The sequence below is a fragment of the Danio rerio genome, chromosome 22 (genome assembly GCF_052040795.2).
Source record: "Danio rerio strain M-AB ecotype USA chromosome 22, GRCz13ab, whole genome shotgun sequence".
Taxonomy (NCBI): Eukaryota; Metazoa; Chordata; class Actinopteri; order Cypriniformes; family Danionidae; genus Danio; species Danio rerio.
In genome coordinates this window covers 35,070,248-35,085,117 of record NC_141042.1, presented here as the reverse complement: position 1 = coordinate 35,085,117, position 14,870 = coordinate 35,070,248, and the positions used below count along the sequence as shown (strand labels likewise).

Sequence of the window (14,870 nt, the reverse complement as noted above, 5' to 3'; positions counted from 1 at the left end):
TGATGAACAAAATGGGGTCTCAAGCTAAGGTTTCGAACGATGACTGGCGATGGTCTGTTCGAACAAACTTGGAATGTCGCCCTCCAACAAATGGGGGGTGCGCAGCCATACCCTCATAACTGATTTAATAACGGCCTGCCATCTTCCCTCGCAACTGGCCATTGTTAAAACTCAGGGCCATTCGAAGGAACACACTGATGAAGCCAAAGGAAACGCTTTGGCTGACCGACATGCTAATAGCAGCACAACAGCCTTTGCCTGAGGACTCTATGCACGTTTCCTTGTTGTCTACAACCTCGGCTTCGGGGATGCTCCCTGACATTGATTTGGCTATGTTACAAGCATCAGCCACTGACGAGGATAAGTCCTTCTGGGACGCCTTTTCTTCCACGTTTGATGAAAAGATGGGTCTATGGCACGACAACACTGGTCTCAACACTTACCCCACCAATTGGACTGGTCTTTGTACTGTGATCCAATTACAACACATGGTCACTGTCATGCATCTTGCCAGACAATTCGGAAGGGAACGGAGGTCAGTTCCCCAGGACGACGAACCCGACGAACACCGTATGAGATCACACTGGACTAGATTCTGGGAGGCTATGATTCCCAGTTTTGGCGTGGCAGATGCCTTAAAACAGCAAGAGATTATGCATTATAGACTGGCCTCTTTTATTAACAGTACCACGGATGCCATTTCTGGACTAAGAGAGGAGCTCTGAGACTAATGACTATGCAAAACAGACTGGCTCTGGACATGCTCTTAGCGGAAAGAGGCGGGGTCTGCTCCCTGGTCGGAGAGAGCCAATGCTGCACTTACGTTCCCGCGGATGATGAGGATCTTGGACGAGTAGGACAAGCTGTAAAGGGCGATGAAAAGGATATCATCACAGGTGTATGAGGATGAGATGAAGGAAAGAAATTTTAATTGGGGATTGGGATTTTTAGTAAGCCTGTTTGGATCATTGGCTCCATATGTCTCAATGGTAGTACCGGTACTTATTATTTTCTTATGTGTATGTATTTTTGGTCCATGTCTTCTGAGATGTTTTATGGAAAGAATGTATAGGATGGTTAATGCCTTAGGTAAAGGGTTATGAACATTTAGCTATGAATGGAACTGAGGGTAACCATTTAACAAATAGAGTTTATGAGAATATGGTATGATCCAGGCTCTTGTAAGAAACTGAGCCTGGAAGAGGGGATTGAAAGAAATATCCATGTAGTCACTCTCCAAATATTCTGTTTTGTAACTGTGTCTTATCTTATTGTAAGTTGTCCCTGTACTAGGCGCCTTGACGTTGCGCCTTGACATTCTTGAGCACTGGATAAAATTGTTCTGCCTAACTGAGCTGAATATTTGCACGTATTCATAGCCCATGTGACCCTGAGTATGATGTATAAAAGCTGGGAATACCCCAGACTTCTTTAGAAGAGAGCAATAAACTGTTGGATTCACATCTCTCAGTTGTTGTTGCCTTCCTGGAGCTCCAGCTTACTGAGGAAACACACAGACGGTCTGCAATTTATCCCAACAATATATATATATATATATATATATATATATATATATTAGGGATGTAACGGTATTGTAAATACCGTCATACCGCAATATAAATTTTTTTCGATATTACCGTAGTCGCATGACTCGGTAAAACTATAGATCTTCTGAGAAAATTTGCTCAGGCGAATGAAGCGAACGGGAGGTAGCGGAAACTACAATTCCCATCAGCCCAGGCTTGGCCATAATCCCTTGCGGTCTGTTGTCGCTACAGATCCAGTAATGCGGAAATGGAGTGTGCTGCTAGAAGCGGGGATGAAAAAGAGCTGGGTGTTGTCGCCGCGCGCGTACTGAATAGTGGTGTTGTCGCGCGAGTTCTTATCAGCTGTGTTGTCGCGCGCGTACTGAATAGCGGTGTTGTCACGCGAGTTCTTATCAGCTGTGTTGCCCTGTGTGTGCACGTGCCTGCAAGTTGGGGAATAGGACTAATAATCAGTCATGGGGACTGCAGAAACACAGCACACTGTTCAGATTGATGCAGACATGAGATCTTTATCTCACTCATGGTTTGTCCTCTCAAGTGGGGGAAAGACAATGCACAAGGTTACCCACTGCTGTCAACCTGGGCCAAGTCATATCTCTCTGTCCCAGAAACCTCAGTCCCAAATGAGAGGGTTTTTTTCTGTTGCAGGGGACATTGTAAATACCCAGAGATACCAGCTTTTACCAGATTATATTTATATGATAATTTTCCTTTAAACCCATCTCTATCTAAGTGAGTGAGTGATTAAATGTTGAATGTGATGAGTTTTCAACACTACTAAATTGAAACTTAATTTTTTTACATGGTTTAATATTTTTTTGTTATTAAAATTGAAGTTCCTGTTTCAAAGCTTACAGATAGATGACTAATTTGTATGTCATTGACACTTTTGGGACTTTTTTGGAGTATTTTCATAAGTTTTGTTTTTTCCTGTAAATGATTCAATAAATACCGTACCGTGACATTCATACCAAGGTATGAAATTCTCATACCGTTACATCCCTAATATATATATATATATATATATATATATATATATATATATATATATATATATATATATATATATATATATATATATATATAATATAACTTGTTGTAATATAGTTGTTGCAACAAACATTCGTTTACAGGCCTATTTTCTTTTAGTAAAGTAATGGATATAAAGGTGTGCTTTTTAATTTCTGTTGCATCAAACAAACTTTTTCTTCATTGACACATGTTGAATTTTTCCATAATGTTAAAAAAAAAGTATTATCTGCTTTATCTCTAATTTTCTGTAAAGCTGCTTCAACCCTTACAGTAAATATTTAAAAGAAGCATTAAACAGACATATATTAAAATCAACACCCTTAATTAAGGAGAGATCTCCACTTTATCATACTTAAAGGGAAAAAGTGCTTTATGCAATGTTACAGTTATATAAAGCGTGAAGCATCAGAAACAGTACTGGCTGATCACCATGACGAGGAATGAAAACTCAACATCGGCTGCACAACTCCTGATCGGAGCATCCCTATTTTTAAATACAGGACAGCCACTGTATTTATAGGATAAATGAATTATTTGTGATGCTGTGCAGAATATTCCACCTATCACACTTATTTCATTTATTCATTCATTCACTTTCTTTTCGGCTCAGTCCCTTTATAAATCCGGGGTCGCCACCGCGGAATGAACCGCCAACTTATCCAGCACGTTTTTACACAGCAGATGCCCTTCCAATCGCAATATATATAAATATTTGTTATTTGCATACAATATTTGTTCCGAGTTAGTGTCATGGGCGGCGCAGTAGTTAGCAGTCACCTCACAGCAAGAAGGTTGCTGGTTTGAGTCCCGTGTGGAGTTTGCATGCTCTCCCCATGTTGGCGTGGGTTTCCTCTGGGTGCTCAGGTTTCCCTCACAGTCCAAACACATGCACTGTAGGGGAATTGATTAACTAAATTGGCCGTGGTGGAAGAGAGTGTGTGTGTGTGTGTGTGTGAATGAGTGTGTATGGGTGTTTTCCAGTATTGGGTTGCAACTGTATAAAACATAAGCTGAAATAGTTGGCGGTTCACTCCGATGGGCGACCCACTAATAAATAAAGGACTAAGCCGAAGGAAAATGAATGATTGAGTTAGTGTCATTGCATTAACACACACACACACACACAAACACACAAAACCTGCTTCAATCACACATTCAAGTAAGGAAAGAAGGCGAATATCAGTTGATAAAACATTGTTTAATATTAGGCATTATTAATGAATTACACGTCACAGCGGTTAAGTGAGTAGGAAAAAAAAAAACGAGTGTATTTACATCTAAAATCCACACCACATTGAGTCATGCTAGCACAATATATACAGAAAAAAATACTTTTGAGAATACTCGTACAAAGGTGTTTGTATTTCTGCATGGTAAAACAAAACGCTCTTCAGATTCCAATGCAAAATACACAAAATAACGCGTGATTAGGCCATTGAAAGATTTTTTTGTTCTTTTTTTTTTCACTTGTCGCAGTTTAGTTTAGTTTTAAAAACACATTTACATCAGAAAGTACAAGGCAGACAATTAATCTCAGTCTATACATGATTTGTCCCTCTTGACCATATAAATACAAAGCTTTTGAAGGATTATATACACAAAATAAAGCCAGACATGGTGTGGTACGAACTGTAATGCAGGCCAGGAGTGTTTAGTAGCCATTTTAACTCAGTTTTTTTCATATGTACAGACCATAGAAGGTTTGTTTTTTCCATTTGCCCACCTAAATTTAACCTCATTCAAATCATCAATCATTTCAGCAAAATGCAGGAAAATAAGCCCAATATTTAATTAGCAATCCACACAAATGCTGTCTACGTGAACTAAAGTCTGGTATTGAATTTTAAACGCTGATCCGGGCAACTTTTGTCATGTAAAAAATAAAACGTCACCCTCAAACTGAATCCCAAAACTGTCAGCTTACCTTCGCGGAGATATCAAACATGTAAAATATGTACACTCAAAGATTTGTACATGGTTGCTTGTGCCAAATGAGCCAAAACCTTTATTTAAAGCATTAATGACTCGTGATTATAATAGGTTTATGTAGTTTTTTGCTTAGCTATGCAAGCAAAATTAGAGCTAGTGAATGAATACGAGACGCACAGTATCCGTCAGTCCATATTTACATGCAAAATGTCTAGAAAGCCATAATAAGAAACGCTGAAAACAATAAATATTAATGCTTTTCTTTAGTTGATCAGTGCGGGTATTCACAAAAATGGGCCGTCACAGATAGACTTCAACACCCTCTCTAATATAACACTCGATCTTTGCATAGATTCCAGTTCCTTCCCTGATCACTTGGTGTTTAATATGACTTATTTTACATATAAATAATGATTAATAACTCTTCAGTCAGCGCATTTCTATGTCCCGAGAGACACAACACATCTACTTCATCACTATATGTCTTCATATTTTAGTAAAGCAAAAAAAAATAAATAAATATATATATATATATATATATATATATATATATATATATATATACATATTATAAATAATAATCTACAAATGCATACCAACAGTTTTACTTTAAGAGGAAGCACGTACAAGCCAACAGTAAATTCTGATGAAGAGAAAACATATAATGTTTTAATGTAATGGATTTACGCTAGGACCGTGTATTTGCTTTATCCGGCCATGAAAAGCCTTCAATGATGATCAGCTATTGAGATAACATGCGTTTCTCAATGTACATATGAAGAATACAGCCTTCATATTACAAAAAAAGCACACATTAACATGTGTAAGTGTGCCTAAAAACTTGCTTTTTGCCTTCATATACGTTCAAGTATTTGGAGTTAAAGTACAGTTCATACCATGAGCAGCCTTAAGTACATATTTGATAAAAAACCAAATTAAACCACATTATAGTATAAAAAATAACATTAGTTAGAGTATATATTGCCAAAGTAATTGGGCAGAAAAGTTTACAGTGGACTTCAAAAAATTTAACGAAAATTCCAGTGACGTTTATTCTGCCTGTCAATAAACATGGAAATTCTGTGTGACTCCCAGCCAATACGAAACTATTTAATGTTCAACAAAATTATGTAGATGAAAATTCTGAACCAATGAGGGTTCACTGTGGGCGGAGCTTTACTAAACATTTATTTTTACTTTTCGTGGAAAATTACTATAAATCGTCATTACTATAAGACAGCAAATATTTGTTTTTCTAAATGCGATGTAATTACGTTTCTTGTGATAATTTGCGATATTTTATTTGCAAACTTTGATACAAAATGTGGTAATATTGGGGTTATTTGTGCAGATCAAAATTCTGAACCAATGCCGTTTCACTGTGGGCGGGGCTTAACTAGACTCTTTTTTTTAAATACTTTCTGTTGTCTTTACTTTCAGACAGAAACCAACCAGCTCAACCAAATTATGTAGATCAGAATCCAAGGAGATTTTACTGTGGTCGGAGCTTTACTAGACATGCATTTTTGATTTCCGTTGAAAACGTCAACAATCGGTCAGCAGATTCTTGTCTGACACAATATTTAAAATTCGATATATTTACGTTTCTTGTGATCATTTGTGATACTTTAATTGAGAAATTTGCTACAAAATGTGGTATAATTAAGTTTCTTATGACAATTTATTTGATGTTTATATAGATGAAAGTTATATAGATACAAATTTTGAACCAATAAGGACTTTACTAGACGTTCATTTTTGCTTTCTGTTGAAAATGTCATTACTATTGGACAGTGGATATTTGTTTTTCTGAATGCGCTTCAAGTGATAATTTGTGATATTTTAATTGCGAAATTTGTTACAATATGTGGTATAATTAACTTTATGACAATTTATTCGATGTTCAACAAAATTATGATTAAAAATTTATTATGATTTCACTGTGGGTGGGGCTTTACTGGACATCAATTTTTGATTTCCATTGAAAATGTCAACAATCTGTAAGCAGATTATTGTCTGTGTGACACAATATTTGAAATGTGCTATAGTTACGTTTCTTGAGATAATTTGGGCTATTTTAATTGCGAAATTTATTTGAATCCAATGAGTTTTCAGTGTGGGCAGGGCTTTACTAGATATTTATTATTGCTTTCCATTGAAAATGTCATAACTATTGGACAGCAGATATTTGTTTCTCTAAATGCGATATACTTACGTTTCTTGTGATAATTTGCGATATTTTATTTGTGAAATTTGTTACAAAAAGTGATATAAATAAATTTTACGACAATTTATATGATGTTCAACACAATCATGTAGATCAAAATTCTGAACCAATGATGTTTCACCGTGGGCGGGGCGTTACTAGACTTCATTTTAACTTTCCGTTGAAAGTTGACTTTCGTGCAATTTTGATTTCCATTGAAAGTGTCAATAATTGATCAGCAGATTCTGGTCTGTCTGACACAATATCTGAAATGCGATTTAATTACGTTTATTGTGACACGATGAAGATGTGTAGATATACAATAAAAACAATATCTCTACCAGACCCTCCCTTCAAGTGATGCAGGGTAATATTCACCACTATTGAAGAGAACATGCACATTGCACATAAAAATTAGCTTTTAAATAACGTTAACTTTCAAGTCATTAGACGTAAATATGCAAACACCATCAGGTACCGAATTTGCATCCATCAGTAGCTGTAAGCCACTCAACTCACGACATAAAACACAGCCATGAAACCTTTTCACCTTTAAAAATGTGTGATATAATCTTTCATAGCAATATATTGTATGATATAATCTAAGCTGTATTTATTCGAACTCTTTTTGCAATTTTTCTTTACTATACAATTATATTAAAGTCTTGGAATTTTATAACAGCTCTATCTAAAAATATATACTTCTTTATGAAAACTGTCAACGCAGAGGAACGGAAATCAATTCCCAAAGGAACCTGCTGAGACCAAAAGCCGCTTTACTGTGAGGAGACATCTGTGAAATGGCTTTGATTTAACAGCGCTTTGGCTGTTGTGTTATTAGCGTAACGGGGTAGTAGCGTTGAGAGTGGTTGATTTGCTTTCGCAGCACGACAATATTGTGGGTGTAATGAGGCTTTACGAAGATTGTAAAAGCCTCTTACTGTCAAATCAGTGCAGATTCTCTCTGAAGAGAAGCTTCCCGCAACCGCGCAGGAGGTAGCAGACGTTCTGTTAAGTGTTTTTAGGTCTGTGATGAAGTGTTAGCATGTTATATCAACCGCAGCGTTAATAAAACCTCATCTGAGGCTTTTGCGTTGGATTGGGATGTAAGCAAGCTGTCAGGAGAAATGAGCATGCTTCGTCCAAGAGCAGATCTTCAAACATCTTCAAAGTTCATCCTTACGTGGGCTAGTGAATTGTAAGTCAAACGAAATTTCAAATGTGTCCACTATTTAACAAACCTCAGATTAGCTCTTTCTAAAGTATATAATGATTTCCTTTGAAAGAAAAAAGGCAAAACTAAGGTTTTTGGTGCTCGAAGGTTAAGTGCTAACCGTACAAATAAGCTCATTTTGAAAGTGTAGGATGTCAGTTAGAACTATTGCAACGGCCACAATGAAATGTCTAGAAGTTAGAAAATTGGCATGTGTTATCTCTGAGTACATGATACACCTGAAAACCATCGAAATCTCAATTTGTGCTTCCTTGTTCATCTGAAAGTCTCTCTGCACCATTACAACGTATCATATCTGCATAACCCAAACAAGATACCAATGAGAGGAAGTAATTTGGGCTCTACAAGCAGTTTGAATTCAAGGATCCTGTGCAACTCCCAACCAACAACCACTAAGCGCAAAACAAAACAAAACATCTCACTAGCATGTAGAAGCTCTGTAACATGGCAAGCACTTCTTAAAAGGTTGAAAAGACCTACACTGGGTATACTGGGAGCAGAGAAGGTTCAAATGAATAATTTTTGGGGACTTTCCCAAAATCCTGCCACAAATCATGCCAAAGCTTACAGTCCAGGTTATTCTTCGTCTATTCTTCACTAATGCCATGTTCCCAGGCCACCTTGGCCTGTTCCTCCTTGGTAGTAAGCAAAGGCTGGGAGATCTTGCGTGGCATAGGCCTCGGAACTGGCCTCAGGTCCTCTTCAGGGATGCACCCTTCCCTCAGGTAAGGTTTGGGAGGCAGTGCGGGTGCAGGCTCGTGGTGGTGGTAGTGAGGGTGGGTGATGTGCACTGCGTGTGGGTGGTGATGGTGGAGATGGAGGTGATGGTGGTGGTGGCCATCAGAGGGTATCCCTGGGGTTACACCCAACGGGGCTGAGTGACTACGGCATGGAGCTGGCTTGAGAGGGTCCAGAACTTCAGGCTCGGAGACGCTGTAGCGTACGGGGAGATAGGGACTTTCTGCCTCTTCCGTGTCTGTGGTCCAGGCCTGGCTGCTCGGCATCGAGTCCAAGGTGTCGGCTCGAGCTGGAGGCTCAGAGGAGGACTGGGCGAAGTTGCTCTCACTCAAGGAGGAGACACCACTGCTGGCGCTGCCGGATAAGGTGGAGTTACTGCCATCCAGGCCCGACTGTGGACTGGTGGGTGAGGCAGGTATAGGGTGCAGGGGCGACTGGTAAGGAAAGGTAAACAAGGTCAACATTACACTGCATTATTAACACCTTTTTTAAATGCAACGTTCAAATGTAAGACCAGTAGGATGACATTCAGGTGATCTAAGAGCAAGGCAGCTAAATCCAACTCCTGGAGAACTTCCATCCTACAGGTTGAAGTTTTAACCACATTTAGTTCTAATGATCTCCACATTTGATAGTGGAAATATTCTTAAAGAGATAGTTCATTTAAAATTAAAATGGCCCCATAATTCCATAATTTATTCACCCTTAAGGCATCATCTGTCTGAATGACGTTCTTCTATCGGATGGACACAGTCAGAGTAGTGTTAACTTTTAACCTGGCTCGTCCATGTTGTGTAATGGTGATCTTTCGCTGGAGTTTCTGCTATAAATGCAGCCACTGGAAATCAATGATTTGAGTTCCAGAATTTTTTCCCAGAGATGGGTTGCAGCTGGAAGGGATAAGTTGGCGGTTTACTCCGCTGTGTCAACCCCAGATAAATAAAGGGACTAAGCCAAAAAGAAAATGAATGAATGAATGAGTTCCATAATTTGAGTTCATTAATCTACTCTAGGGGTGGCCAACCCTGTTCCTGTAGAGCCACCTTCTTGCAGACTTCAGTTGCAACTCATATCAAACACACCTGCCTGTAATTATCACGTGGTGTTCAAATTAATTGGTTCAGGTGTGTTTGATATGGGTAGCAACTGAAATCTACAGGAAGGTGGCTCAACAGGAACAGGGTTGGCCACCCCTGATCTACTTCGTAAGACATTTTAAACCCCTTGCAATGTATGGGCTACAAAAAAACTTAAAAAAAAAACCCAAGCACTATCTAACAATCGTAAGGAAGAGCCAGGGATAAAATATTAAAACTACTATGTGTTCACCCGAGAGTATAATTGCTATCCATATCAGCCTTGAACATAGAAACTTTTCGTTTTCCGTCTATTTTAATACACAATGTAACTACGGAAGATTAAAGCTTTGAACAGGAACATTGTCAAAACTTATTTTTTAATTAAAATTAGAGTATTGCTTTAATGTAGCTTTAATTTGAAGTATGCCCTTTTTTAACAGAATGTTTGTCCTATCACTTGGGCACAAGGACTTTCCCATCATAAGCAGTAAATTTAAAGCAAACACTGCCAAACAAACCCAATTTAATTCTATGGCTACTTCTGGTATATCGATCAAATTAGCAAGTTGTTTTTCAGGAGCAGGCTTCAGCACCTCTGATTTAAAGCTACTCTCTGACCTGAAGTTTAGGTCTCTGGATGACGGAAGCAGATTTGACTTTATCAGTCACCCTATAGTCATCATCCTTCACTTGCATCCTACTGATCTCCAGTTCATAATGGAGAAGCGACAATCTCAAGCACACATATGCTCACACATACACAAAAATTGCTCTATAGATGCGCACATATACAGATGCACATGAAACAATTACATAATGAACCCAAACACTTTCAGCATCTTAGGGACAAGAACAACCCAATTATAACCAAAAGCAGACTGGCGGACAATTCGGCTCTGGGTGTTTTGGCTGGAGAACAGGTGGGGACATCTGAGGTTAACAGGACATTAGACATCGTGGAATGCTATCGCGGACATGCATGATGAGCACTAACAGGACACATCTAGGCGGAGGATACCTTTCTTAAGGAGCGCGCGGGGAGAGCTGGAGGGAGTTCGTTGATCTGGTGGTGGAAAGCATCAAAGTGCATCGAGAAGTGTCCTAAAGGGGGAGACACAGTTGGACAACCAGGGTTGGAAAGAGCACACGCCGGTATATACTTGCCCGCACACAGGTCGGCATGCGCTCACTCAGCAAGCACTATCAAGGACTCTTTCTGAACTTAGCTGACGTTCAGAGGAGGGTAATGGCTGGGATAGAGGGAATGACCAGGAAATTACTCAATCATGTGAGGATTTATGCTAACAGCAAAGGATTGATGTTTTAGATGTAGGGAAATCTACTGAAATGAAAAGGAGGAGGCTACTTTTTAGACACATTCGGGTAGTTGACAGGATGCATATTATTATAATAATCAAAATTAAAAGACTAGTATTTGTTTCTTAGTATTTAATGATGTGTTTTCTTTCTCTCATTCTCCTATAAATGAATGTGAGGCATAAATGAAGTGAAAATGGTGAAATTTAATAGGCAAATTGTAATAGAAAATGAAGGATTCGGATTTCTGCTTTCCAATCCGTCTCATCATGGACCAACGTTTATCCTTTTCATCATCCTGTTTCTCAGTATTTAACTGTGAATTGATTTTAATTAATGAATAGGTTAACACATTGCTTAATATACCGTATTTTCAGTGCATTTGCCTGTGTCTTTATAACTATTTTCAGAAGCCACCAATCTAGGTCAGAGGTGACGGAGACCTTGAGTGGAACTGAGGGCTGAGGACTGGAAGCAACTGTTTCTATTGTTATTATCAACGAGTTAATACTATCTAAAATGTCTAAAAGTGATTTTACTGTTTTTACGGTTAATTATTTTAAAGTGATTCGACTTTTTATTCAAAACAGACTTTGTGTAGTAAGGATATTGGAAAGCAGAAATCCGAATCCTTCAAAAATTACTACAAAAAGTGGTGTTGGTGTGTAATGTTTTGTCCAAATAGAATGGGAATATCACTTTAATATTCGCCATTTGCAACTACAAATTTTGTTGGAGCTGTGATATAAGTTAAAGGCTCTCAGAGTCTTAATTTATTGTGTTGTGTACAAAATGATACTATATTCCAACCACCCATTTACTTCTCGATATGGATTTAAGTACACAACCATGTGATACAACCATGTCCCTCAAGATGCAATCGAACTAAAAACTCAACTGGCTTCACAAGTTCACAAAATCTTCCATATACTATATGCACTCATTGTTAGATACACATTCCAAACGTCTGTTAACCAGTTTGCGTCACTGAATAGATATTTTGTGGCACCTTGCCATGCCAAAAATATCTAAGGGTGCTTTCACACCAACACTTTTGTTTCGGAACGTATCTCGCTTGCCCAGTTAGTGCGGTTCGTTTGGCATATGTGAACAAGGCAATCGCGCTCTGTTCCGCGGCAAAGTAATCGATCCGAGATCGCTTGAATGAGGTGGTCTCAGCTCGATTGAAACGAACCCTGGAGCGGTTCGATTGCAGTGAGAAAGCGATCCGATCTGAGTGAGGTTATATCACAGTATTTTATGGATATGTAATAGGCTTATGGCTATATGAAGAGAGAATTATGAGTAGGGCGGGAAGTTTCGCGAGTCTCCGGATGCCCGCAAACGAGTGATGATCTCCCGGTAATCTCGCGTCTCCCTCCCGGTCCTCAAATAGACATCGTCGCGCACCCTTCTTACCCCTCCCCACCGCGTCTCTCCTAAGACACGTCGTGCGCGCGCAACCTGTCAATCACCACCAAACCACCACCTCTCCTGACAGCTTAGCGGGACGCTGCAAAATAAACCCTGACACTCTGACCAATGTAAGGAGAGTTTACTCGCATGTGACTTGTTTTAGCTCTTTTGGTCCGATTAGAAACTTTGCAGTGTGAAAGCGAACCGCTCCAAGAGCAAAGAGCAACAATGTAACAATTGTAATCTCTGTTTCGGAACAACTGAATCGATTCACAGGTGTGAAAGCGCCCTAAGGCAGGGGTGCTCAACCCTGTTCCTGGAGATCTACCTTCCTGCAGATTTCAGTTGCTCCCATATCAAACACACCTGCCTGTAATTATCAAGTGGTGTTCAGGTCCTAATTAATTGGTTCAGGTGTGTTTGATATGGGTAGCAACTGAAATTTGCAGGAAGGTAGACCTCCAGGAACAGGATTGAGCACCCCTGATCTAAGGTAACCAATGACATAATTCATCTTTCATAACATTCCAAAAATAAAAGCAATGGTTTCATGACACTTTCTCAAATGAAAACCTTTTCCAAAAGATGCTGTTTCTTACCGGGAGGAAGGGTGCGAGGGGGAACAGGTGGGGCCATCACACTCCCGACATGAGCAGAGAGGAACGGCAGAGTGTCTCTGGTGCCACTGTCCAAACTCCAGCTGCTGGGAGCCGACAACACTGCAAGAGGACAGAAAAATAGAGCAGAAACCACATCACTAAGCTGCTGGACCCACATGGGAAGGTACCAGATATCTCAGGTAGGTCTGATCAAAGGTTTGTTACCAGCCGGCTGCTAAACTAGCCTAACAAGAGAGGATGTTTTGTAGCTGGTACAGGAGGGTGACCAACTTAAGCACGCTGTTCACCAACAAACATATCAGATTTACATGGTCAGGATATTACGCCAGAATTGTTGCATATTCAAAAAATCATTCAGAGTTGGGGGGGATTTCAGATAGAGCATGGATTGTAATTCTGCACAATCAGGAGATTGTGAGTTACAGTGGGTTCAGAGAATTATACACACCCAGTCATACCTTTATCAGCCACCGAAAGATTGGGGTCACTGCAAGGTTTGCAGGGACCAATGACTTGATGATACAGAGCCCTCTGATGATTAGTAGGCTGGTGAAAAAAAGGGAAATAAACATTTATTGCTGACATCATCTCACCTTCAAAACTCAGTTCCAGATAGTTTGATGAATTTTAAACTAAATTATTGTTTGAAAGGTAAACACACCACCTGTCCATTCTCAGTTATATTGGGGTACATGGCACTACTGGGCCGATCCCTGTGCGGTGGCAGAAGCATCAACATCTCCCGATTGTGTCTGTATCTGTCAGGTAGTGATGGGGATCCAACTGGAAATAGTTTAAAAGTAATCTCAATTTGGGAATCGTAAACGTTAATCCTGATGTTAATATGAAAACGTTATTGGTGTTTACCTCTGATGCTGCCGTGCCCTGAGTTGATCATCTGAGACGGAGCTGAATGCGTCGAACTCAAGCTGGATGACGATGGACTGGGCTGAAAGGTTACATGGGGAAAACAGAAAAGATCATCTACAGTGTTTTTGTTAGTTCGTAGTGTTGATCCTGGCTAATGGTGTTGTTCTGCAGAAGCTAAGCTGTTCTGAAGGGTTGTCAGGGAGTTGCGAGGGTTGTGAGTGGTTTCTTTGGTTTAAGGCCCTGGTATACTTCAAAGTTCTTCAAAATTATTTTTCGTTCTTAGTTTGAGGGCAATAAAAAGTTTGAAAAGCCTGGTTGACAGTTTACTCTTTTAAATCCTTCCTACACTCCCACACTGCAGTAGCAGTTTCTCTCTGTGAGTTAAAGGACAGGTGTGGATAATCCTCGAGGTGTGGATACTGCTACTTGACTCTAGTATTATCAAGTGGCTACTTGTTAGTTTTTATCAAGCGGCAACCTCCCGCTCTCCCTCAGGAAGCCAATACGGAAGTAACTAAAACTGCAATTCATCCGAAACTCCGCTAGTCCTGGCCACTCCTGACTCCAAAATAGAGCAAATTTCAATTGAGCCCACTGTTAGAATGGCCAACTTTACAGCAGAAAAAAAGGTGTTTACAGCCTGGTACAAAAAAGATTTTAGTTAATACAGCTAATATTACCCTTCATGACAACTGTGAGGGGGGTGAATTTTTTTATAACTCATCCGTTTCCTTTGTATTAAGTTATATTAAGTTTGCATAATTAAGGGCGTGGCCACTTGAGTGACAGCTAGGTCTCGTTGGTCGCCGTCATGTCACCTCAGCTGAATCCTGCAGATTAGCCGCTGAACTCGGCATATTTATCGTATTTCTGTGTTGTTTT

The 14,870-nt window shown here is 39.5% G+C and overlaps 1 protein-coding gene across 50 annotated transcripts in view; it reads right to left on the bottom strand.

The window, feature by feature from the left end:
* Positions 1-3,758: 3,758 nt before the first annotated feature.
* The window catches only part of dock3 (dedicator of cytokinesis 3), a 406,352-nt gene continuing 395,240 nt past the window's right edge, over positions 3,759-14,870 (bottom strand). For 15 of the 50 annotated variants that reach the window (XM_087304548.1, XM_087304556.1, XM_087304550.1 and 12 more), the window contains 6 exons: positions 13,986-14,067; positions 13,783-13,901; positions 13,577-13,664; positions 13,098-13,217; positions 10,784-10,866; positions 5,448-9,120 (listed from right to left, as the gene is read on the bottom strand). In XM_087304548.1, coding sequence (XP_087160674.1) covers positions 8,536-9,120; positions 10,784-10,866; positions 13,098-13,217; positions 13,577-13,664; positions 13,783-13,901; positions 13,986-14,067 — 1,077 coding nt within the window. In that variant the 3' untranslated portion in view covers positions 5,448-8,535. Of the gene's footprint in view, positions 9,121-10,783; positions 10,867-13,097; positions 13,218-13,566; positions 13,665-13,779; positions 13,902-13,985; positions 14,068-14,870 lie in introns of all 50 variants that reach the window. The other 35 variants (XM_087304547.1, XM_087304551.1, XM_087304553.1 and 32 more) reach the window with 7 other exon arrangements.